The sequence below is a fragment of the Salmo salar genome, chromosome 19 (genome assembly GCF_965601325.2).
Source record: "Salmo salar chromosome 19, fSalSal1, whole genome shotgun sequence".
NCBI classification, from domain to species: domain Eukaryota; kingdom Metazoa; phylum Chordata; class Actinopteri; order Salmoniformes; family Salmonidae; genus Salmo; species Salmo salar.
In genome coordinates, this window is record NC_138309.1 from 68,135,877 (window position 1) to 68,161,303 (window position 25,427).

Sequence of the window (25,427 nt, forward strand, 5' to 3'; positions counted from 1 at the left end):
AAATGAGCAGCCATGCTTCTCTGGATATTAACTCTGTGGATTTAGAAGCTAGAAGTGCTCCTGAGTATAATGGACACCCCTTTTACTGCAACACAAGATACAGAAAAGTGTGTAAGTGGAATAAATGATAGGAGTACACATACAAAACACATTGTTGACCATTTTGGCTTGAACAACAAAAAAACGATAACTAGTAGAAAATACATCGATAATTGTGCATCATTTTCAACCTAATTATTACACACGATGGGACTCTTATTCTGAAGGATTCCAAAAATCCCTGACCCGGAACAATTGATTTATTACTGGCTTGTGACGACCACTCAACAGCGCTTTGATCGAGTGAAGCTTACATCGAGAGGTGGTGAGCGACTGCGGGTTTTCATCCCGAAACCTGAAGAAAATACAATTTAAAAACGCTTATGACCAGTATATTAGCATCACAGCTGAGATTCTAAGGTTAAACCTTCAAGAAGAATACGTCAAGTTCACCTAAAGAAGCAAGTAATCCAGACAGGGAAGCTACCAAGCGAATGTCCAAGAGACTGCCAGCTAGCTAACGTAGCTAGCTTGGATCAGAAGAATCCTAAACCACGATCTGGTGTGAAAACATTGCTATTTTGTATCGACTTATTCTCTGTGTAGCTACAAAGTAGCCAGCCAGGGAATACAATCAGAAACCAAGGTATATTTTAATGTTGGGCCGCCTTACTCTAGCTTTCCAGTTTGCGATGTCAATTACTATTAGCGTTAGTTAGCATGGCAGTTCTCAGTCATTGAGATTAATACAGGCTAAACGAATTATTTGGGACTCCCTAAAAACACTCAACTAAGATACAGCTACGACCGGAAGTGACCATCGGTAGCAGGTTAGGAGAGCATTTTCGCTAACCCTAACCCTTTTCCTAACATTAACCTAGCTAGTTTATTATACTAACCTTCAACGTTAATTCTCCAAACATGCAGCTTGAGTTCTCCTAACCTGCTACGAAAAAGTAACTTCCTGTTGTAGGTGTATCAAATTGTCTCCAATTATTTGCTGAATAATATTTAGTTTTGTAACTTGATTTTGTGAAAGCTTGCTTCTTGGCCATGTTGAAACAACAGCCCAGCTCTGGTGGGCAAAAAACCTCCAACTGGACTCCAGGCCCTGCCAGTATGACTTCCACGGCCAGTGGGATCAACAACAGAGCACAGGTTGGGAGGTGAGTGAAATTAGAATGTCCAGATAGGAAAGGCTGGGGATTTTATCATGGCTTCAAGGCCTACCGGTCAAAGCATGTGTAGCTTGTTGTGGTGGGAAATGGGATTTCGTTGATGGGCCTGTGAAAATATATTGTGCGTGATTGACAAATACCTATGGAAGCTATTTCAAGGCACCAAGAAAAGGTAATGTCATCTATCAGCAGACAAGAGGTTACTAAATACCACGCCCACTATGCCACACCCACTATGCTGCTAGCACTGTCTCTGGTCCACACTCCAGCACAGTAGGTGGCGGTAATGTACCAATAACGTTGGATGCCACCCTCCGAAAACCCCACCGAAGGAGGCTGCTAGCTAGCTTAGGGGACACCGGTGCACTATGGGAGACTCTCAATTGCCTACTCCTCGCGCCCTCTGTCCTTTCTCCTTGCTTCTTTCTCAACACCCATTAGATGAGAAAGCCAGAGGTCCCTCCTCCCTGACCACCTTCAATGGGGTTTGAGAAGGTGAGGAGAGACACAAGGAGTATGAAATTGCGATTCTCCCAGTGTCTTTCACCCCCCCCCCCCCGCCTGCCCGCCTGCCCGAACACCGCTTTCTGTTAACATTACTTAGAGGGAAGTAGCTAGCTAGCAGCCTCAATGGCAGTGGGCGCTGGATGTTGTGACCGCGGTCCGCAGATGGAGTTGTGACATAGCAAGTCGTTATTGTGAGATACGTTTAGGCGATCTGTGTAACATGAATCCAATGTGCACTTTGCATCAGGCCCGCCTCAACTTCCAAGGGTAACCTTATGTACAGCCTATAGTCAATCACAGTGTGTACACTTGGGAGTTATTGTTCCAGTTTTGTTGATGTGTGAGTTGGTGCATGTTTAATGACTTCTGGTTGACATCAGATTTAATTCAATTAAATCCATTAAAGGAGCAATCTAGTGTTGTTACATCACATTTCTATACAGGATAGCTATTGTTTCTTGAAGTATGACTTACTGTGAGATAGTACTGTAAGTCATAGAGTTTGGCATTTTTGAACACCTGTAACTGCCATTTCCTGCAATCTACAGCAAAAAATATATACTGTGTTAGGGTGTGGTGCCTGGCCTTAAATGGTGACAAATAAAAACAATTGTATTTATGTTTTTACATAGTGGCGCAGCTAGTCCACAAGGTGGTGCAGTGCCCCTCTTAAAGTCTTTGGGGAGAACCCTGCAATAGCTGTATATTAAAGGTCCTCAACAGTGGAACTCATGTTTTCTGTCAAATTGGATGATATTTGGATAAAACCAGTTGAAATTAGGGTGACCTAAGTATGAGCGATGACTGTAGCTGGTACTTTGATTAAGTTACTGGTCCCATCCCCTATGTCAAACACTTGGATTGAGGAGGCAGGCATTACCATCCATTTTTAAATGTACACCAATGGTAGCATGTTATCTTTACTAATGTAAGTATGTACTGCCTTGAAGGAAAATTCAGCCCAAAACCACTCATTCCTATAATTTAGTTTTACATAACACTAATATGTAAAGAACAATATTTTTGTCAACAAGTGTTTCCTGTTGTCGTTATAATAAAGTTGAAAGCAACGTGAGAATCGCTGTGGAAATCTGTTAAACCCTCTTTTATATTACACATTTCTCGAGGTAGGAATATCACAAAAATATGATCAATGGCTTATTCAAGAGAAGACATCCTCCTGTGTTATGACATAGGCCAGTATTGAAATCTGACATGTATGATAGACGTTTTTGCAATCTAAAAGTCATATTCCTATTAATTTTCAGCGTAGTGAGAGTGGCTTTTTCGCAATGCGACGTCATACTGGCCAAAGTTATGCCTGCTTGAACGGCAATAGCTCAAATACACATGACAACATGAAATGACCCAGGGAATCGAAAAAACATCACTCAGAGATGCACAAAAACAATATAACATTCAAAATGGGTAAATCTTTATTTTTAAACCGTCATCACGTGCGCCTACACCTTGCTTTGGCCTTGTTTACAAAGATACTGGTAACCTTTCATCTGTGGTGTGACTGTTAGCTAGCAAGCTACTTGCCGGAAAAATCACGCTGTGCTGTGACTGGATGCCAGAGTGTAAATTTAACGTTACACTATTTTCTGAAGAAATCCAACAGCAGTCTGCTTTTCATTTCGGGGGGACAGGCTGCACCGAAAATTACAGTCGTGTGTGCAGTGTACATTTAGAGCAAAATTGCTTCATCAATTCGGGAGAACGTTTGATGGGTCTTACCAGGAAGCTAATACGGATGCTGTTATTATTTCACTTTCCAGCTCCTTTTCTCTTTTCACTATCTTAAAGCAGACATTAAAGAACATTCAACATCTACTCTGTCTGCACAGCTTCCCAGGCAACATCCGCAGCAGGAAGGCTGTCATACAAAATCAGATTTCCCAAAGCAACATAGACAGGCTCCTGGATCTCCTCTTCAACCAGGCCACCCTTGATCCAGCGCCATATGTGGGGAAGCTGTGCGAGCTGTCCATCCCAGGACCCCTGTCTGCCCAGTGTGAGGCCTGACAAGTAGGAGGCCATAGCTGGATTTGTCTCCCACTTCAATACCCACCTGCTTCAAGATGTCTACTATTATCGACTACAGCTCGGCCTTCTATACCATAGTGCCCGATAGAAAGCTCATGACCCTGGGTCTGAATTCCTCCCTATGCAACTGGATCCTGGACTTCCTGAAGGGCCTCCCCATGGTGGTGAAGGTAGGCAACAATACCTCCTCGACACTGGTTTTCAACATGGGGGCCCAACAAGGGTTTGTCCTCTCCCCTCCTGTATTCCCTGTATACCCACAACTACGTATACTCACACAGTTACAACTCCATCGTCAAGTTCGCTGATGAAACAACAGTAGTAGGCTTGATTGCCAAAAATGACGAGACAGCCTACAGGGAGGAGGTAGGCACTCTAAAGGCGCGATGCCAGGTAAACAACCTCTCCCTTAACGGTAGCAAAATAAAGGAGCTGATTGTAGACTTCAGGAGGAACCAGGCTGGACATGCCCCCATCTTTATCAACGGGGCTGCTGTGGAGATGGTAAATAACTCTACCACCACGGATCGCAAGGCTCTTCAGAGGGTGATACAGTTTAAGTCGGAAGTTTACATACACCTTAGCCAAATACATTGAAACTCAGTTTTTCACAATTCCTGAAATTTAATCCAAGTAAAAATTCCTTGTCTTAGGTCAGTTAGGATCACCACTTTATTTTAAGAATGTGACATTTCTGAATAATTGTAGTGATTTTAAAAATAATATTTAAAAAAATAATATATATTTTAGCTTTTATTTCTTTCATCACATTCCCAGTGGGTCAGAAGTTTACAAACTCAATTACTATTTGGTAGCATTGCCTTTAAATTGTTTAACTTGGGTCAAATGTTTCAGGTAGCCTTCCACAAGCTTCCCACAATAAGTGGGGTACATTTTGGCCCATTCCTCCTGACAGAGCTGGTGTAACTGAGTCAGGCTTGTAGGCCTCCTTGCTCGCACACACTTTTTCAGTTCTTCCCACACATTTTCTATGGGATTGAAGTCAGGGCTTTGTGATGGCCACTCCAATACCTTGACTTTGTTGTCCTTAAGCCATTTTGCCACAACTTTGGAAGTGTGCTTGGGGTCATTGTCCATTTGGAAGACCCATTTGCGACCAAGCTTGAACTTCCTGACTGATGTCTTGATGTTGCTTCAATATATCCACATAGTTTTCCTGCCTCATGATGCCATCTATTTTGTGAATTGCACAAGTCCCTCATGCAGCAAAGCACCCCTACAACATGATGCTGCCACCCCCGTGCTTCACGGTTGGGATGGTGTTCTTTGGCTTGCAAGCCTCCCCCTTTTTCCTCCAAACTTAACGATGGTCATTATGACCAAACAGTTCCATTTTTGTTTCATCAGACCAGAGGACATTTCTCCAAGAAATACGATCTTTGTCCCAATGTGCAGTTGCAAACCGTAGTCTGGCTTTTTTATGGCAGTTTTGGAGCAGTGGCTCCTTGCTGAGCGGCCTTTCAGGTTATGTCTATAGGACTCGTTTTACTGTGGATATAGATACTTTTGTACCGGTTTCCTCCAGCATCTTCACACAGTCCTTTGCTGTTCTGGGATTTATTTGCACTTTTCACACCAAAGTACGTTCATCTCTAGGAGACAGAACATGTCCCCTTCCTGAGCGGTATGACGGCTGCGTGGTCCCATGGTGTTTATACTTGCGTACTATTGTTTGTACAGATGAACGTGGCACCTTCAGGCGTTTGGAAATTGTTCCCAAGGATGAACCAGACTTGTGGAGGTCTACAATTTTCTTTCTGAGGTCTTTGCCGATTTTCCCATGATGTCAAGCGAAGAGGCACTGAGTTTGAAGGTAGGCCTTGAAATGCATCTACAGGTACACCTCCAATTGACTCAAATTATGTCAATTAGCCTATCAGAAGCTTCTAAAGCCATTTACATAATTTTCTAGAATGTTCCAAGCTGTTTAAATGCACAAAACTATAGTTTGTTAACAAGACATTTGTGGAGTGGTTAAAAAAAGAGTTATGACTCCAACCTAAGAGTATGTAAACTTCCGACTTCAACTGTATGTGCAGCCGAACGCACCATTGCCCTACAGGACACCTACAACACCAGGTGTCACAGGAAGGCAAAGAAGATTATCAGGGACCCAAGCCACCCCTTGTCTCCCTGCTTCAATCTGACGCGGGCAGTACAGGAGCATCATGGCAAAAATGAAGGCTGGCCAATAGTTTATACCATCAGACTGCTGAATAGCCACCGCTGGTCACCTACCACTCCACCCTCCCCGCTGATACACACCCTATGGACATTCACCCTCAACGGTCACTTACCTTACCTGCTTCTCCCCTATGGACATTCTCTCTCCTGCTGCCCCCTATGGCATTTTACTCTGCACCCACCCCAATGACATTCATCACTGTTAGTTGTGACAATGTGCATTACTTTTTTATTTTATTTATTTCAGTTGGTCCCTACACCCCCTCAATGGTGCTGCTCCCCCTAAGATCATTGCCCCCCACCCTCTCAAGTCTTTACTCTGCCTCCACCCCAATGGATATTTTATTTATTCAACACTGCCATAGTTTTGTATGTTGTGCTATTTCTATTGTTTTTATTGCCATATTCATTTTATCCCACTTAGACTTGCATGTTGGAGCTTGAAGCCTAAGATTTTAAATGTACCCTGCAATCACACATGCAACCCTGTACATGTGTCATGGCTCTCTCTCCTTGGTGAGGATCAAAAGGACCCGTCAGCTAGGTCAATGGCTGACAGATAGCCAAACTCTCTCTCCTGGGGGAGTTGACTTAACCGGATCGTAAATACCTGGCAGAAACTCTCCCTTTGGCTTTGAAGTATTGAGAATGGAATGTCTGAGTACAACAGAGAGGGACTAAGCCAAAACTTTGAACATTGGGACAATATATTACAATATCAAGATGTTGGGAATTATGATATATGGAAAATAAGTCAATTTTGTGATGTCATTAAACTTATCAGAAATAAGTTACAATGGAAACATTGTAACTAAGAGCTTTCACAATGTGTATATCAGATTTACATCTAAATGTTGTAGAACGTATATGAATAAATATAGCAATGTGATTTTATCCATCTAAATGAGAATTGGCACAAATTTTACACGAAAAACAATCAGTAGCCACGCCCAAGTGAGCTCAGAGTTCGTGTCAACATGATTGAACCGCCTTTCTGGCCAGAGTGCTTTAAAGGACTTGTAACAAAATTTACAGTAGACCAAGCAGGTGTACGGTGTAAGCCGGATGTCATAAAATGGTTAAAACTACAAGACCAGAAAATGGTAAGACCTTCAAACTCTCAACGAGTGAAGAAGTTGAAGACTAGACCAAAACATTCCCACTCTGCAGCTGGTATGTAAAGTAGTCTAGGACAATTGACCAAGACAAGAGGGAAGGACAAAACTCTCTCACCATCATAGATACCTCGGAGGTATCTTCTAACGGACATCTACGTGCAGATCCCACTGTGCACCTTTTGACGTATCTATTCTAACTAACACTCCAAGACAGAGGCCTACAACTAAGGATTGACCTCTGGTGGACAACCAGAGACTTGCATCGAACTACTCGCCATAAACAGTTGTTTCAACAGAGAGACGACAGAGAAATACATCTACGTGTAAATATATGTTGCACTTCTAATCCGAATGAGTTGTTGTTGGGGTGCTAAATATTTATATTTATTTATTTTCTCTCTCTCTCTCTCTCTCTCGCTCTCTCGCTCTTTATCCCCCCCCCTTCCACAGTGTAGAAGCTGTCATATTGGGTTAGTCCACTAGGGACTTTTCATTTTATGTTAGTAATCGATAACCTATACCGTGTATGTATTTCTGTGTGACTATTTAGTTTGGCTTATTTATTTACTAACTATTTATGAATAGCTGATTCATCACTCAGGCTAGGTTTCTTGCGGATTAAGATATTTGTGACGTTCAGAATGAGACTGAGGTAATAATTGGCTGTATTGATGTAAGAGATCTATGCATCTTTAGAGTTTAAGTCGGGAGATGGGGCACCACTGGAAAAGTTGTTTAAAGAGTGACTAAGTTCCTAATGAGTTAATTGTTACATGATTAATTTAATCAAGTAATAACTAAACGGACTAGGTCATTATTTGATAAATAGCAGTCATCATATTAATGGTAGTCATGACACGTGACTTAAACACTCAATCTGAATCCTGCTTGATTGAAGCGGGGTACGTGGGTCCCCCTCCCCATCAATCTCTAGTTTGTTGCGCTTCCTAAAGCCAAAGTAATTCACTTTTACTTGGTTTGATATCACATTTAGTTGCTTTGTATTTTTTTTAAGCATTTGGGTGGGCGATGAGTGTTATTTATCAATGGTACCTGCACACTTTAAAGGCCGGATCCCAATATTAGGCTTATGGAAAAAACATATTTTTATGTCAAATGATGTCTAACCATTATTTCTCATGAGTGTTCACGTTGATCAATATTTCTGCTATTCAGACCTATTGTAAATTATCAAATAAATATATATATATATATATATATATATATTTATATATACATACAATTCTGAACATATTGTCATATATAATGCTAATGTAGAGGCACCAATACATTGTCCAGTACACTTATTGTATGCTGTTTTCATGTACATTCCCTTATGTCTAATCTTCTAAGATGACCCAGGCTTTACTAATTCTTGTGAAGAAGCTTATCAGTGAACTGTATTCTGTAATTAGTTACAAATCAATGGAAATGCAATTGTGTATTGCTGCTGTTTGTCTGCTATCCAACAGTCCATGATCAGCTCTGTTGACCATGTGAGCATTTTGCAGAGAAGATGGGTTGAGGCCTACTATTTAGGCTCGTAATGACATGTAGCCCATTGTTTACCTTGTTACCTGGCAGTGAACACAAGGGTGTATCAAAGAGCTGTTAGTCAAGGTGAGCTCATGAATATAAGATCCCTGCCCACTCAGCCTGTTCTTTCAGGCTTCCTGATAGTTAAAGATAGGAGAGAGTACAATTCCTTAAATTCAGAGCATTTTAATAGTGTAAAAAATGGTATGTCTTACCCCATCAGAACCCAAAGCAAGTTTTGTTTTACTCCATTACTTACTCCATCCATGAGATCAAAATAACACAAATGTTAAGCTATACAGTGTTTGTTTACAATTGCATGGTCTACAAACATTGTATAGATTCACTTTTTTATTTATTATTTTGATCTCATGGATGGTCAGTCATTGCCTCCATATGTGAGAGTCCTTACTTCTATGTATTTGACAGTGGTTACGTTTCTTCTGCCCCATTTCTTAGCCGTTTACCAAATGAAGTGGCGAGGTGTACACTTTGTTTTTGTTTGAATCCCAGATTGACCCATTAATAAGTGGTCGACTTGCAGGACTATTCAATCAATCAAATGTATTTATATAGCCATTTTTTACAACAGCAGTTGTCACAAAGTGCTAATACAGAAACTTAGCCTAAAACCCCAGAGTGCAAGGAAAAACTCCCTAGGGAGGGACCAGGCTCTGAGGGGTGGCAAGTCCTCTCCTGACTGAGCCTGGTGGAGATTCTAAGAGTACATGGCCATCAAGGCCAGATCATTCTTCAAGATGTTTAACCATTCATTGAAGACCAGTAGGGTCAAATAATAATCAGTAGTTGTAAAGGGTGCAAGAGGTCAGCACCCCAAGACCTCAAGAGTTACTGGGAGTTGGCTTTTCATAGCTGAGCATTTAGAGGTCGAGACAGCATGTCCGGGGGGGGGGGGGTCAGGCTTCCATAGCCGCAGGTAGAACAGCAGAAACTGGATCAGCAGCACGAACAGGTGGACTAGGGATGTGGACAGCCAGGAGTTGTCAGGCAAGGTAGTCCTGAGGCATGGTCTTAGGGCTCAGGTCCTCCAGGAGGGGACAGAGAGATTTAGAGGGAGCATATCTAAGATCACACAGGACACCAGATAAGACAAGAGAATTACACCAGATATAAGACTGACCCTAGCCCCCCGGCACATAGACTATTGCAGCATAGATACAGGAGACTGAGACTTGGAGGGGGGCAGGGACACTGGCCCCTTCCAAAGTTACAACCAGGCAGGATATGACCCCACCCACTTTGGCAAAGCATAGACCGCACACCACCAAGGGAAATCAGTGGGCCACAAACTTATTACCCAGAGACCAGGCTGAATATCGCCCACAAAGATCTCTCCACCGCGCGAGTCCAAGGACAGGAAGGATGGAAGAGCGTGAGCAAGCCAGTGACTCAGCCCAGGTAATATGGTCAGAGGCAGAGAATCCCAGTGAAGATAGGAAAGCCGGCCAGGCAGAGACAACAAGGGTGGTTTGTCACTCCAGTGCCTTGCCGTTCACCTTCGCACCCCTGGGCCAGACTACACTCAATCATAGGACCTACTGAAGAGATGAGTCTTCAGTAAAGACTTAATTGTCGAGACCAAGTCTCCAGCTCTCACATGGATTGGCAGACCATTCAATAAAAATGTAGCTCTATAGGAGAAAGCCCTGCCTCCAGCGGTTTGCTTAGATATTCTGCATATTGGAATAGGATCCAGTAGACAGCTGGAATGTTTAGAGGCAATTACTTAAAAAGAAAATTGGCGGTGCAACTGCATCTAGGGTATTACACAAGGTTTAGGTCCTTGGTGGTTACTGATTTTTGTACTCCGACGTCCTTGGGTAGGTGGAGTCTGGAAGTGCATTGAGGAATTTTTGCGTTAGAGAATTTATAATGCGGTTTTTGATAGTCATGGGTTGGGGTCGAAGCACATTATTTGTTGTGATTGCAAACGTAATAACGTGGTCCGACGATCCAGAATTATGAGGGAAAAACATTTAGATCGACAATGTCTATTCCACGGGACAAAACTAGATCTATGGTATAATTGTGGCAATATTTATTTTATTTCACCTTTTATTTAACTAGGTAGGCCAGTTGAGAACAAGTTCTCATTTACAACCGTTACCTGGCCAAGATGAAGCAAAGCAGTGCGACACAAACAACAACACAGAGTTACACATGGAATAAACAAACGTACAGTCAATAACACAATAGAAAAAAGTCTATATACAGTGTGTGCAAATGGCATAAGGAGGTAAGGCAATAAATAGGGCATAGTAGCGAAGTAATTACAATTTAGCAAATCAAAATTGGAGTGATAGATGTGCAGATGATGATGTGCAAGTAGAAATACTGGTGTGCAAAACAGTAAATAAAAACAATATGGGGATGAGGTAGGTTGGATGGGCTATTTACAGATGGGCTGTGTACAGCTGCAGCGATCGGTAAGCTGCTCAGATAGCTGATGCTTAAAGTTAGTGAGGGAGATAAGTCTCCAACTTCAGCGTTTTTTTATTAATGAAAAAAAATGTTTTTTTTTTGCAATTTGTTCCAGTCATTGGCAGCAGAGAACTGGAAGGAAAGGCGGCAATGGCGGAGGTGTTGGCTTTGGGGATGACCAGTGAGATATACCTGCTGGAGCGCATGCTACGGGTGGGTGTTGTTATGGTGACCAGTGAGCTGAGATAAGGCGGCGCTTTACACAGCAAAGACTTATAGATGACCTGGAGCCAGTGGGTCTGGCGACGAATATGTAGCGAGGGCTAGCCGACGAGAGCATACAGGTCGCAGTTGTGGGTAGTATATGGGGCTTTGGTGACAAAACGGATGGCACTGTGATAGACTGCATCTAGTTTGCTGAGTAGAGTGTTGGAGGCTATTTTGTAAATGACATCGCCGAAGTCGAGGATCAGTAGGATTGTTCGTTTTGCGAGGGTATGTTTGGCAGCGTGAGTGAAAGATGCTTTGTTGTGAAATAGGAAGCCAATTCTAGATTTAATTTTGGATTGGAGATGTTTAATATGAGTATGGAAGGAGAGTTTACAGTCTAACCAGACACCTAGGTATTTGTAGTTGTCCACATATTCTAAGTCAGAACTGTCCAGAGTAGTGATGCTGGACAGGCAGCGATCGGTTGAAGAGCATGCATTTAGTTTTACTTGCATTTAAGAGCAGTTGGAGGCCACGGAAGGAGTGTTGTATGGCATTGAAGCTCATTTGGAGGTTTGTTAACACAGTGTCCAAAGAAGGGCCAGATGTATACAGAATGGTGTCATCTGCGTAGAAGTGGATCAGGGAATCACCCGCAGCCAGAGCGACATCGTTGATATATACAGAGAAAAGAGTCGGTCCGAGAAATGAACCCTCTGGTACCCCCATAGAGACTGCCAGAAGTCCGGACAACAGGCCCTCCGATTTGACACAATAAACTCTATCAGAGAAGTAGTTGGTGAACCAGGCGAGGCAGTCATTTGAGAAACCCAAGGCTGTTGAGTCTGCTGATAAGAATACAGTGATTGACAGAGTTGAAAGCCTTGGCCAGGTCAATGAAGATGGCTGCACAGTACTGTCTTTTATTGATGGTGGTTATGTTATCGTTTAGTACCTTGAGTGTGGCAGAGGTGCACCCATGACCAGCTTGGAAACCGGATTGCACAGCGGAGAAGGTATGATGGGTTCGAAATAGTCAGTGATCTGTTTGTTATCTTGGCTTTTGAAGACTTTAGAAAGGCAGGGCAGGATGGATATAGGTCTGTAACAGTTTGGGTCTAGAGTGTCACCCCCTTTGAAGAGGGGGATGACCGCGGCAGCTTTCCAATCTTTGGGGATCTCGGACGATTCGAAATAGAGGTTGAACAGACTGGTAATAGGGGTTGCAACAATGGCGGCGGATAATTTCAGAAAGAGAGGGTCCATATTGTCTAGCCCAGCTGATTTGTACGGGTCCAGGTTTTGCAGCTCTTTCAGAACATCAGCTATCTGGATTTGGGTGAAGGAGAAATGGGGGAGGCTCGGGCAAGTATATGTGGGGGTTGCGGAGCTGTTGGCCGGGGGTAGGGGTAGCCAGGAGGAAAGCATGGCCAGCCGTAGAGATGCTTATTGAAATTCTCGATTATCGTGGATTTATCAGTGGTGTCAGTGTTTCCTAGCCTCAGTGCAGTGGGCAGCTGGGAGGAGGTGCTCTTGTTCTCCATGGACTTTACAGTGTCCCAAAACTTTTTGGAGTTAGAGCTACAGGATGCAAATTTCTGTTAGGAAAGCAAAGGCTAGCTTTTTCAAACTGACTGCGTGTATTGGTTCCTGACTTCCCTGAACAGTTACATATCGTGGGGACTATTCGATGCTAGTGCAGTCCGCCACAGGATGTTTTTGTGTTGGTCGAGGGCAGTCAGGTCTGGAGTGAACCAATTTCTAAATCTGTTCTTAGTTCAACATTTTTTGAATGGGGCATGCTTATTTAAGATGGTGAGGAAAGCACTTTTAAAGAGCAACGGAGGCATCCTCTACTGACAGGATGAGGTCCATATCCTTTCCAGGATACCCGGGCCAGGTTGATTAGAAAGGCCTGCTCGCAGAAGTGTTTTAGGGAGCGTTTGACCGTGATGACGGGTGGTCGTTTTAACGCGGACCCATAGCGGTGATCGCTGAGATCCTGATTTGAAAACAGCAGAGGTGTATTTGGAGGGCAAGTTGGTCAGGATAATATCTATGAGGGTGCCCATGTTTACGGATTTAGGGTTGTACCTGGTGGGCTCCTTGATAATTTGTGTGAGATTGAGGGCATCTAGTTTAGATTGTAGGACTGCCGGTGTGTTAAGCATATCCCAGTTTGGGTCACCTAACAGAATGAACTCTGAAGGTAGATTTGGGTGCAATCAATTCACATATGGTGTCCAGGGCACAGCTGGGAGCTGAGGGGGGTCTATAACAGGCGGCAACAGTGAGAGACTTATTTCTGGAGAGATTAATTTTTTTAAATTAGAAGCTCGAACTGTTTGGGCATAGCCCTGGAAAGAATGACAGAACTTTGCAGGCTATCTCTGCAGTAGATTGCAACTCCTCCCCCTTTGGCAGTTCTATCTTGATGGAAAATGTTGTAGTTGGGAATGGAAATCTCAGAATTTTTGGTGGCTTTCCTAAGCCAGGATTCAGACACGACAAGGACATCAGGGTTGGTGGAGTGTGCTAAAGCAGTGAGTAAAACTAACTTAGGGAGGAGGCTTCTGATGTTAACATGCATGAAACTAAGACTTTTACGGTTACAGAAGTCAACAAATGAGAGCGCCTGGGGACACGCAGGGCCTGGGTTAACCTCCACATCACCCGAGGAACAGAGGAGGAGTAGGATGAGGGTACGGCTAAAGGTTATCAAAACTGGTTGTTTAGTGCGTTGGGGACAGAGAATAAAAGGAGCAGATTTCTGGGCGTGGTAGAATAGATTCAGGGAATGATGTACAGACGGGTATGGTAGGGTGCGGGTACAGTGGAGGTAAACCTAGGCATTGAGTGACGATAAGAGAGGTTGCATCTCTGGATGCACTAGTTATGCTGGGTGAGGTCATCGCATGTGTGGGAGGTGGGACAAAAGAGGTATCTGACACATGTTGAGTGGGACTAGGGGCTCCGCAGTGAACTAAAACAATGATAACTATCCTAAACAACAGTATACAAGGCATATTGACATTAGAGAGTAACATAAAGCGAGGCATAAAGCAATCACAGGTGTTGATTGGGAGAGAGGAGTCGATGATGGTTCCGAATGCTTTTTGGAGTGGGTCTGAGGACTTCTCCGTGAATATTGAAGTCACCAAAGATTTGAATTATCTGCCATGACTTCAAGATCTAATAGAATTCATTGAACTCAGTGAGGAACACTGTATATGGCCCAGGAGGCCTGTAAACAGTAGCTATAAAAAGTGATTGGGTAGGCTGCACAGATTTCATGACTAAAGACAAAAAAGCTGTTTTTTAAAAATATAAATTTGCTGTCACAAATGGTAGCAACACCTCCACTTTTGAGGGATGCGCTGAGGATATGATCACAAGTGTAACCAGGTGGAGAGGCCTCATTTAACTCATCAGGCTTAAGCCATGTTTGTCAGGCCAATCACATCAAGTTTATGATTAGTTCATTGACTATGACTGCCTTGGAAATGAAGGATCTAACATTTACGTAGTCCTATTTTGAGTTGAGGTATTATCAGTCTCTTAAAAAAATGACAGGGATTGAGGAGGACTTTATTCCAGTGAGATTGCTAAAGCGAACACCACATGTTTAGATTTTCCCTACCTAGATCGAGGCACAGACACTGTCTCAATGGGGAACACTAAGCTGACTGTGCTAGTGGCAGACTCCACTAAACTGGCTGGCTGGCTAACAGCCTGCTGCCTGGCCTGCACCCTCTCAATGTGGAGTTAGAGCCCTGTCTTGACCGGTAACATGAGAGCACCCCTCCAGCTAGGATGGAGTCTGTCATTTCTCAAAAGGCCAGGCTTGGTCCTGTTTGTGGGTGAGTCCCAGAAAGAGGGTCAATTATCTACAAATGTAATATTTTGGGAGGGCAGGAAACAGTTTTCAACCAGCGATTTAGTTGTGCAAGTCAGCTGTAGAGCTCATCACTCCCCCCAAACTGGGAGGGGGCCAGAGACAACTACTCGATGCCGACACATCTTTCTGGCTAATTTACGCGCTGAAGTTATTGCGCTTGGTGACCTCTGACTGTTTCATCCTAATGTCACTTGTGCTGACGTGGATAACAATATCCCTATACTGTCTACACTCGCCAGTTTTAGCTTTAGCCAGCACCATCTTCAGATTAGCCTTAACGTCGGTAGCCCTGCCCCCTGGTAAACAGTGTATAATCGCTGGATGATTCTGTTTAAGTCTAATATTGCGGGTAATGGAGTCACCAATGACTTGGGTTTTCAATTTGTCAGAGCTAATGGCGGGGAGGCTTCGGCGGCTCAGACCCAGTAACGGGTGGAGGTGAGACCTGAGAACACTTGGGCTCCGACTCGTTGCTTAGTGGGGGAAAAACGGTTTAAAGTTTCTGTTGGCTGAATGAGCGACACCGGTTGAGAATGCCAACAGCATTTATTTTCAGAAGCCATGCGAAAATTGTCCGGCTGTGGGGACTATGGGGGTTGATTAATACAACTATCTGTACTTACTGGTGGCACAGATGCTGTTTCGTCCTTTCCTACACTTGAATTGCCCTTGCCTAACGATTGCGTGTGAAGCTGGACTTGCAACTCGGCTGTCCTCACCACAAGCCAATAGTTCTGCATATTATGAGTACAGTGACTGCTTTGTAAACAATGTCATTGTTCACAGATACTCTAAATTATAACATTATTAAATCTTTTATTTGTGGTTTACATGATAACCACCAAAAACAAGCTCATAGAACGGGATCGCCAAGTGCTGAAGCACGTTCACCATGCACAATACCAAGCGTTTGCTAGAGTAGTATTAAGCTCGCTGCCAGTGTACTCTGGAGCAGTGGAAACGCATTCTCTGGAGTGATGAATCACATTTCACCATCTGGCAGTCCGACGGACGAATCTGGGTTTGGTGGATGCCAGGAGAACGCGACCTGCCCGACAGCGATGTGCCAACTGTAAAGTTTGGTGGTGGAGAAATAATGGTCTGGGGCTGTTTTTTGTTTGTGCTTGGCCTGTTAGTTCCAGTGAAGAGATCCTAACACTACAGCATACCACGGCATTGTAGAAGATTCTATGCTTCCAACTTTGTGGCAACAGTTTGTGGAAGGCCCTTTCCTGTTTCAGCATGACAATGCCCCTGTGCACAAAGCGAAGTCCATACAAAAATGTATTGTCGAGATTGGTGTGGAAGAACTTGACTGGCCTGCACAGAGCTCTGACCTCAACCCCATCGACCACCTTTGGGATGAATTGGAACGCTGACTGCGAGCCAGGCCTAATCGCTCAACATCAGTGCCTGACCTCACTTGTGGCTGCTGTGGGACTTACATTCAATGTTCCAACATCTAGTGAAAAGCCTTTCCAGAACATTGGAGGCTCTTATAGCATCAAAGGGCGGGACCAACTCTATATTAATGCCAATGATTTTGGAATGAGATGTTCTACGAGCAGTTGTCCATACTTTTGGCTATGTAGTGTATAATTTACGTAAGTATTCACACCCCTAAGTCAATACATTTTAGAATCACCTTTGGCAGCGATTACATCTGAGTTTGCACACCTGGGATTGTACAATATTTGCACATTTCTTTTAAAAATTCTTCAAGCTCTGTCAAGTTGTTTGTTGATCATTGCTAGACAGCCATTTTCAAGTCTTGCCATAGATTTTCAAGCCAGCTTAAGTCAAAACTGTAACTAGTAGGGCTGACCCCATTTAGTCGATTGTTTGGTCGATGGGTTGTTGTAGACTGAGATTTCTTTAGTCGAGCAGTTGCGAAACACATTTTTCATGGTGCACTAGACACCCGTCTCATTCGCGCATATCTCAGTGGACTAATCCATTGCGGAGGCCACGGGGATGGCACAGTCCATCACTCTAAGACATGTTATACTGAAATTGTATATAGTTATATTATGCAAAAATAATGGTGCAACACTAATAAATCTACTATTTTATATCAAATGCGCTTCCTCCCGCGTTGGATATGGTCCCTGTTTCAGAACCGCGGACAATCTTCTGTTCGCCGTAGAATTGGAGCCTTTTCATATGTTGCTATGTGCATAGTAGCAAAATTAAACAGCATATGGATTGAGAACAATGAGGCGGATGCAGTAGAGACGAGCAACAGTCCTTGCTTTAAACCCTATTAGGATGTGATTATTTTTATTGGGGGTGGTCGGGTAATGTAATTATGTGTTCAAGCGCAAAACACATCTGTCATTTTAATCCCGTCCGAATCGGCAATGTCAGTAATTTGTACATGGCAGGAGAGTAACAGTTCTAGCCAGAATAATCAACTTTTTGGGGGCGAACTCCAAAGTCCTCTTATTAATATTAGTCCCGTGCGAATCGACATCCCTGTTTTTTCAGAGTAATATCTGAGTTTGACAGGTGTTGCTCACAGTTTGAGCAAGAAAACAATAACTGATTTGATACATTGAATGAAGTGCTGCGCATAGCCTATATATGAAGGGCCTACATATATCAACATTCACAGTGAATGCTTTTGTTCATATGTTTTGTGCATATGAGTTGAATGTTGCCAAATGCATCAGTAAAAAATATTGCGCCTATTTAATGTAACCCTTGCTTTTAATAGATCGCAAAGCAGTGTCGTGTCTTTGGGGGGTACCATTAAACGGAAGATATGTTTATCAATTAGCTCCCTGTAATTATTATCACGCGATTAAACTGATTAATCGTTTAATTGTAATTAACTAGGAGATCGGGGCACCAAGGAGAATATTCAGATTACAAAGCTATAATTTTCCTAATATAACTTTCCTGTACTATAATATTCTATTATAGTATAGGCCGATTATCTTCTAGTTTCAATGGTGTATTTTACCTCTAGTCCAGTCTCATTCCAAACGTCGTAAATTGTTGTATCTGCACGAACCCAGTCTTTACTAAAATCATCCATACATCAATTGTCTTAAAATCATTTATTTACTACACTAAGTAATTAACAGAAAAACATACAAACAGTAATTATCGTCACAAAGGATTGGTATAGGAATGTGCCCTTGTGGGCTAAACAGGCAGGTCGGCCTGTTGAACAATGGATCATAAAAGGTCAGCTGTGGCACACAGAGTTCATTAATATTAACAATTGACAATTGAAGGCTCACTCATTCGGGAACAATTGCAATCAATATATATTTACGCTCAGTGTGTCGTTCTGATTCTTGTTGGAGAGTAGTTCTGATGGAGAGTCTCTCTCTCGGTGAGAATGGATCTTTCAAAGCGACATTCATTAATGTCGTCATCGAATGGTTGTTTCGTTGGTCTTCGCGTTCGATGATATAATTTACTTAGCTGCAGACTAATAATTAATATCAAAGACTTGTTCTTATTCTGTCGGTATCAATAGTCTAAAAGTTAACCACGTGGTATGGTTCACTTTCAGTAGAGGAATTAGATGGTAGAACCTATGTGGCCACGGAGTGTAGGCCTGGTCTGAAGAAATGTGAATCAGGGGGTGTTTTATAGTGCCCATAGAACAGCTTGTCAAATGATGCCTGGTCCTGTATGGGTCCCTGGGGGCGTGCCAATGACTGAGTTAGAATTGTATTTCTGTAACCAAATCTATCACATTACATCAGTACATAGCATCTCAATGTCTTACAAAAGCTTTATCCTTATTAATACATTCTATACAACCATTATGATGCTATTATATAAACAGTTTTATGGTAATATGGCTATATTGTCTCTTCTGAGTATCACAAAATTGTACCAAGCGGATCAGTTCGTAGCTGGATTCTTCACCAATCTTCCATACCTTCTCCAGAACACAAAATGTCGCTTGGCTCTCCAATTCTATGAGTTGGAAGAATTTCCTGTGTCTCTCTATGGGCCATGTGGCCAGAGACTCTCCTGAAATTTTAGAGTTTTTACAACCCTTTACACACAGGGTGGATTGGGTGCAAAAGGGAGGGGTCAACTGTCCTCCCTGTACCAAAAGAGGCCAACGTCATGACATACCCCCCTGGTGGTTTGGATCTTGTTTATCCTGCAAGTTACAAATCAACATAAAATCATGACCACGTGATGTCCCATTGGTAGATCATCGTTGCAGTCCTCTCTGGTGGTTGAACTTGGTAGGCTCTCTGAAAGCGGAGCCGTCCACCACAAGGATGGGCAGTTTATGTCCGGTTGGTGATCGCCGTTGCGGTCTCCTCAATTGGTGTACCTTGGTAGGTTCCCTGGAAGCTGTAAAGTACCCCAGGAAGGGCCAGGGGATGTCCTGGTTGGTGATCGCCGTTGCGGTCCCCCCCTCTGGTGGTTTACCTTGGTAGTCTCTCTGACAGCGGGCATGCCGCCACAAGGATAGGCTGTGGGTGTCCGGATTTGGGGTCGCCGTTCCGGACCCGTCGTCCAGACTGGAAGATCTGGGCAGTAACTTAGGCAGATGTTAACAACGCACACACACTCATGAAATATATATAATTACATTCATTCCCCAATGAGCGGCGTTGTGGCACTAAGTGATGGTTGTATGGGGACTTTGTTTATGGCTCTATCACTTCCTAAGTGTCAAAGGAACTGAACCGAAAAGGAATGAAAGCATAAACAAAACAAAAATATACAAAATATAGTTCACACAAAAAAATCATCTAATTGGACTGTATTCTATATACGTCCAATGTTCTGGCAAAATGATTATCATGGCATTGTCTCTAATGCCATATCTAGGGTTTTCCTACTTGGTGTGTTGCTTAGGCGCTATCCTAAATTGATAACTATATGATAAGTCTACAGCTGTAATGCACTAGTTTTGGGCAGTCTACAGGTATGACCTACGGACTTCTGGGAAGAAAACTGGTGAGTGCTGTAGAGTCAAAGGCCTAGAAGTAAATGTTCAACTTTACTAAGGCTGGTATATTGCTTGGGCCCTTAAGTGGTCCTAGCATAAATCCTAATTGGATGTTCCGTTGTGCATGTGCGTTTATGCTTACACAAGCGCTCATGTCAAGGGAAGAAAACCAAGTATCCGGGCAGATTACAACTTGTTCAGAATGAGTCTGACGTAGTCAGGTAATTTTCAGGTCAATGCCTGGAGGTCAGTCAGAATTGGTGTCAAGGGAGTCTGTAGTAGTTTTTCTACAAGTCACTGTTTCTTCCACTTTGTAGTGGTGATAGGTATGAAGTCCATTTCATAGCTATGTTATCCACGGAGGAGCTAACCTCACGACGGAAGTACTCTTTAAGTATTGGACCAGTCATACGTGGTGTGATCATGGTTCATGACTTCTAATAATTTTACTCCTGAATGGAGGGTCCTATTTATTAGTGACATGTGTGTTAACCATTGGAAGAGTGCACTGGAGATTCCCCTCCACGTGTTGCACTCTGAGTGACTCCTATGTCGCTGTTGTCAATGGTAATTTGATTGGTTAAGTCTCTAACCTTCTTACTGATTGTAGCTGGACTGACTGTTGATAGTATTGGTACTGGTACTCAAGGGGACCAGTTATCCTACCGATTTATTCTGAAATATTATCTACCGGAACGCATGATTGGAGCATTTTACTAGTTGTATTGTAGTTGAACCTACACATGGCAAAGAATGATTATTGATGCCATTAGTTTTGGAGGTGGACAAGTCCACTGGACTTCCTTTATGACCAGTGTGGTACACCTCAGTACTATCTTAGATGTCTTCTAAGATAATCCCCGTCTAGGGGCCTGTCTGCTCCTCACTGTTCTCATAGGAGAGTTTACAACTAGATTTGATTTATGCTCTGGCGGCCTCGTACGGTGTTGTCCGTAGTCTTGACCCCCCCACCGGCCTCGATGAGGCTCATCATGGGTCTGGGCTACTATTCCCCCCCTTTGTGCCTCGGGACCCCCCCACCAGCGGGTGGTGTTGGTGCCCGATGCGCAAATGAAAAGGTCGGACCCTATGTACGAGTTGTCAGCGGCCGCGTTTTTATGAGAGTGGCTGTAACCTTTCAACCAAATCTCCTGGTGTTTGTGCTTCAAAACGCTCAGTGGCTGTCGAGGCATGTCAGTCACCACCGCGTCCGCGTGTGGCAACCTCTTCATTACCTGTGAACTGAGACGAGGATATCGGTCTGTGATATCGCAAAGTGTTTCACAAGGGGGAGTCATCGGGTCAGTTGCTGGACTGACGCCATTAGTGTCATTGTAAGGGGTGACAGTCCCCAACAAAGCGGAAGGTGTATCATCGGAAGCAGAGTATACTCTGCGCATCAATGTTTTTCTTGCTGGGACGGCCGCAGTGCTTGCGGAAGTGTCCAAAGGGAAAGAAAAGTTCATCTCAACTACCGTATTACATGACTGCAAGGAGGAGGGAAGTTGCTTATTCACAGAGACAGCTGGCTCGAAATCATGAAAAGAATGGTCAATCAGGTTGGCTGATGGAATGTGTCGAGATATCGTACTATCTCCGTGGATCGGATTTTGTACCAAGAGGTTTCTAAACGTCTTTTTCTCAAGGGGTGCTTTCGACAGATACCCCTCGTGAAGGACTGCGTTGCAGCTAGCATTAGGGGGAGACGGTGTGGTCAGTGGAGAAGGCACTGTGGCCTGTGACCATACCTGGTTGGTTTTCCAATCCATCAATGGGAGTAACCGATCCATCAATTCTGCTCCAAGTAGCAGGGTTACAGTTTCGAGGCTGGTAACATACACAGGGTGAACGAGCGATACGTCCTGGAAGTGTAGTTTCAGCATGACTCTCAATGTGAGAGGCGAGGTAGTCTGAGTGACCCCTCGAAGTTTAGTGTCGCATCGTTCCACTTTTAACCAACGTTTAGTTGGCTTCAAAGCCCTTTTGAGATCATCAAACAATGTTTGAGAGATGAGTGATATTGTCGCACCCGAATCAATTAGCGCATGACAAGCTAAGCAGTCCTCCAGGACTGTTTCCAGGTATGGCCGTTTAGATTCGTGGTTAGTGGACATATTCCCCACAAAGTGGAGTGGTCGTTCGCAACGACGTGATGTGCCATGTCTGTTCAAGATGGAAGCAGGTTGACTTTTCCGATTTTTGAGTGGGCTTGGCTTTAACGAAGCGTTTTACCTTTTTCTTCGCAACTTTTGTATCAGAGTCTATAGACCGAGCCCGGGGGCTTGTTTCTTGATCAAGCGGGCCCTGGATAGGGTCTTGAATGAGAGCGGGAGAAATTTGAACTTTAACGTCCATGCTATGGGTGTTAATTCCTGCGGACCCGGTGTCCGGTAATTCCCCGTCTAGTCCTTGTGACTTATCTTTTACCCTTTTCTCAAATTGTTCTCGCTTAAGTTCTTCCCGTAGTGGGACTTCTGGAGAACATTGGTCTACGTTTTGATCGTCCTTCAACCCTTTGTTACCCTTGTGCTCTGACACTTTTGGTGGGTTGGGTGCAGGAACGTAGCGAACGGGTCGATTGTAGCGGTAGTCATGTTGATGGCTACGTATTTTACAGTTATTTCGACCGCGGAGGTTATTGGAATCAGGGTTTCGTGGTAGAAACTGTTGTTGTGCGTAATCTCTCGACGCTCCAATACCTGATAATGCACCCTCTAACTGGAGTGAGTGCTCCTGGTTAAACTTCAAAACTGAGTGGTCAGGGCTCTTAGCGTTGTGAACTTTTGATGCCTCAAAAGCTGTGCTTGCAAGCTCTCTGAGTTGTAAGATAGGCAAGCCAACGTGGGCTGCAGGGCCCAAGTAGGTAATGAAGGTGGGATACATGTTTGACAGAAACATTTGTTTGAATGGTAACAGCTCTTCCATTCCTGTTTCTGTGAGTAGGCCAAAGTAAGCTGAACGAAGCCTATGATAGAAAGCTTGTGGGTGTTCGTTCCGAGCTTGTTTGACGGTGTTAGCCAGTGAGCTATCGTGTTTGCGAGTCGCAAAACCACTGAATTCTAATTTCAAAACTGTGGCAAGTTTAGCATAGTCATTTAGCACGTGTTGCTGTTGTAGACGAATGAACCTCGTCACGTGTCTCTTCGACGTTCGCTTCAACAGGTAAACCCTGTCAGAACCCGTAGCGTTCGGGTAGCCACCCAACGCGTCCTCTATGTCAGCTAGGAACGTCTCAGTATCGTTTGGCTGACCTGAAACGGGGTCAAAGGTGGGGAAATTCTTGACGAGTTTGTCAAGGTATTCCGCGCCAAGCGGGCGGAGAGGGTTGGCTTCATCCTGTGGAGAGATTGGGGCCGAAAGGCCAAGAGAAGAAGCCAAGCCTTGTTGTTGTTGGCCAAGAGGCGCCATATTACTCAGTGCCGAAGGGCCAAGAGGAGAAGACTGAGGGACACATGAGGGAGGCAAGGTCTGAAACCTATTGTCTTCACTCTTGTGAGTACAGGACTCCGGTTGCTTGGATGGGAAGTCGCGCTGTAGAGCGTGACCATTCTGGATTTCCTCCAGATGGTACCTAAGGGTGGAATTCTGCTGCATTGCAGAGTCCACTTGAGCGCTTAGAGTACTGGTTTTGGACACGTGAGTGTCACACCTGCTCCTTTCGGTCTCAAACTTATCTGTCATGGTTTGCAGATAGAGGTCTTGAGTACGGAGCGAGAGATTCAGTGATGAGATTTCCTCTGCTTGCTTAGAAATCAATATTTCCAACCTCATCACCTGAGTTCTCTCATCATTCATTTGGTCAGCGACTTCAATAAGTTCTGCTGATTTATCATCCAACTTTGTCATTGTGTTCATTAACTGATCGTCTTTGGTCTGCAGCGCTTTGAGGAGCACCGTGTTATTTTGAGTAACATTCAACAAAACAGCATGCATGTTGTCAAGTTGAGCGCTCCTGTTTGTAGATAACTCTTCAGATTTATCTAGTTTGGCGTGGACATCATCGTATTTAGTTTTGGCTAAATCGAGTTGTTCCTGTAGCATATGATTTTGTTCCTGTAGAAAACGATTTTGTTGAAGAGCTTGTGCTTGTTCATCGTCGTACGTTTTTGCAATTACATTTAATTGTTCAGTTTTCGAATGCAGTTCCATAGCTAGCAGAATTTTTCCCTTTTCTGCATTTGTCATTGGTTTCCCGGTTCTCTCCACCTGTCCCTTTATGTCTACCGCTACCTGCTCGTGCTTCAGCTGTGCACTGCGGTATTGGACAGATGGCAATCTCGGATGGCAAGACATCAGAGCTAGACTGGAGAGAACCTTTACGAGGCCTGCGCCCGATGGTTGATTTTGGAAAACATTGTTGTCTGCTTTTCCACTAATGGCATAATTAGGGTTGTTATCGCTGCTGAGGTCAGAGATCAATCCATTTACGGGTGGAGGTTCACTAATTAGCGGGCGAGTGGGGACCACCCCCTCTGATAGCCTGCACATTATTAGAACATTTGAAAGGAAAAAATGTTTTTCCTAATTTTCCAAAATTTGGTTTTGGAATGTGGAAAACTGCAAAGACGATTTTAATCTATTTATAGACGTTAATGAACCATCAGTACTGTACAGTACTGTGGAAGTTGGACGTGAATGAATTTGCCAAAGCAAATTGAATTAATCAATGCCAATGATTAGTCCTACCTGGGTAGGCTATCTGGGTATTAAACTTGAATTACCTGAGAGGTTGCTTCATCCCGGTTAATATGCAAAGTTTAAGTTGTCTCATTTAATTGGAAGAACCTAGAAAGGTATGTTCGACAATTTAACTAAATAAATTGAATGAGACGATAATCCATACAATCTCCATTGATTGGATATCATAAGTGTAAACCGTAGTTCAACTGTTGGGACCCTTCACCACTAGGGTACGCTCCTCCCTGGGGCTGAACGTCCGTAAAGGGGTTTTACTGACTGTGCCTTGCTAAAGCAGATTTTACTGATTAATCTATTTATGATATATCAAACCTGTATAGGCTATCTGGGAATTAACTTTCAATTAACCTGAGAGCATTGCTTCATCTAAGTTAAGTTTTGAAAAAGTTAATCATGTCTCATTGTAGACGCCCAATCAATTTTGGATATTATTTGAAAGATCCACTTGAAAAGGTAAATCTGGCAATTTCACTTGTTAGTTAAATTGAATGAGACGTCATATCCAGTCAATTGTGATTGTCTGGATATGTTACCGTGCTCCACGTTTGAATTTCCCCTAGAGATGTACTGGCAATTCTTCACCAGAATGCTGAAATTAAACGGAAGTACAA

The 25,427-nt window shown here is 43.5% G+C and overlaps 1 protein-coding gene across 6 annotated transcripts in view; it reads left to right on the top strand.

Annotated features, from left to right (window-relative positions):
* The first annotated feature begins 311 nt into the window (after positions 1 to 311).
* Positions 312 to 25,427, top strand: part of LOC106579060 (ataxin-2-like protein) — an 81,513-nt gene continuing 56,397 nt past the window's right edge. For 3 of the 6 annotated variants that reach the window (XM_082965914.1, XM_082965919.1, XM_082965918.1), the window contains exons 1-2: positions 312 to 685; positions 1,079 to 1,205. In XM_082965914.1, coding sequence (XP_082822040.1) covers positions 1,093 to 1,205 — 113 coding nt within the window. In that variant the 5' untranslated portion in view covers positions 312 to 685; positions 1,079 to 1,092. Of the gene's footprint in view, positions 1,206 to 25,427 lie in introns of all 6 variants that reach the window. The other 3 variants (XM_082965916.1, XM_082965917.1, XM_082965915.1) reach the window with 3 other exon arrangements.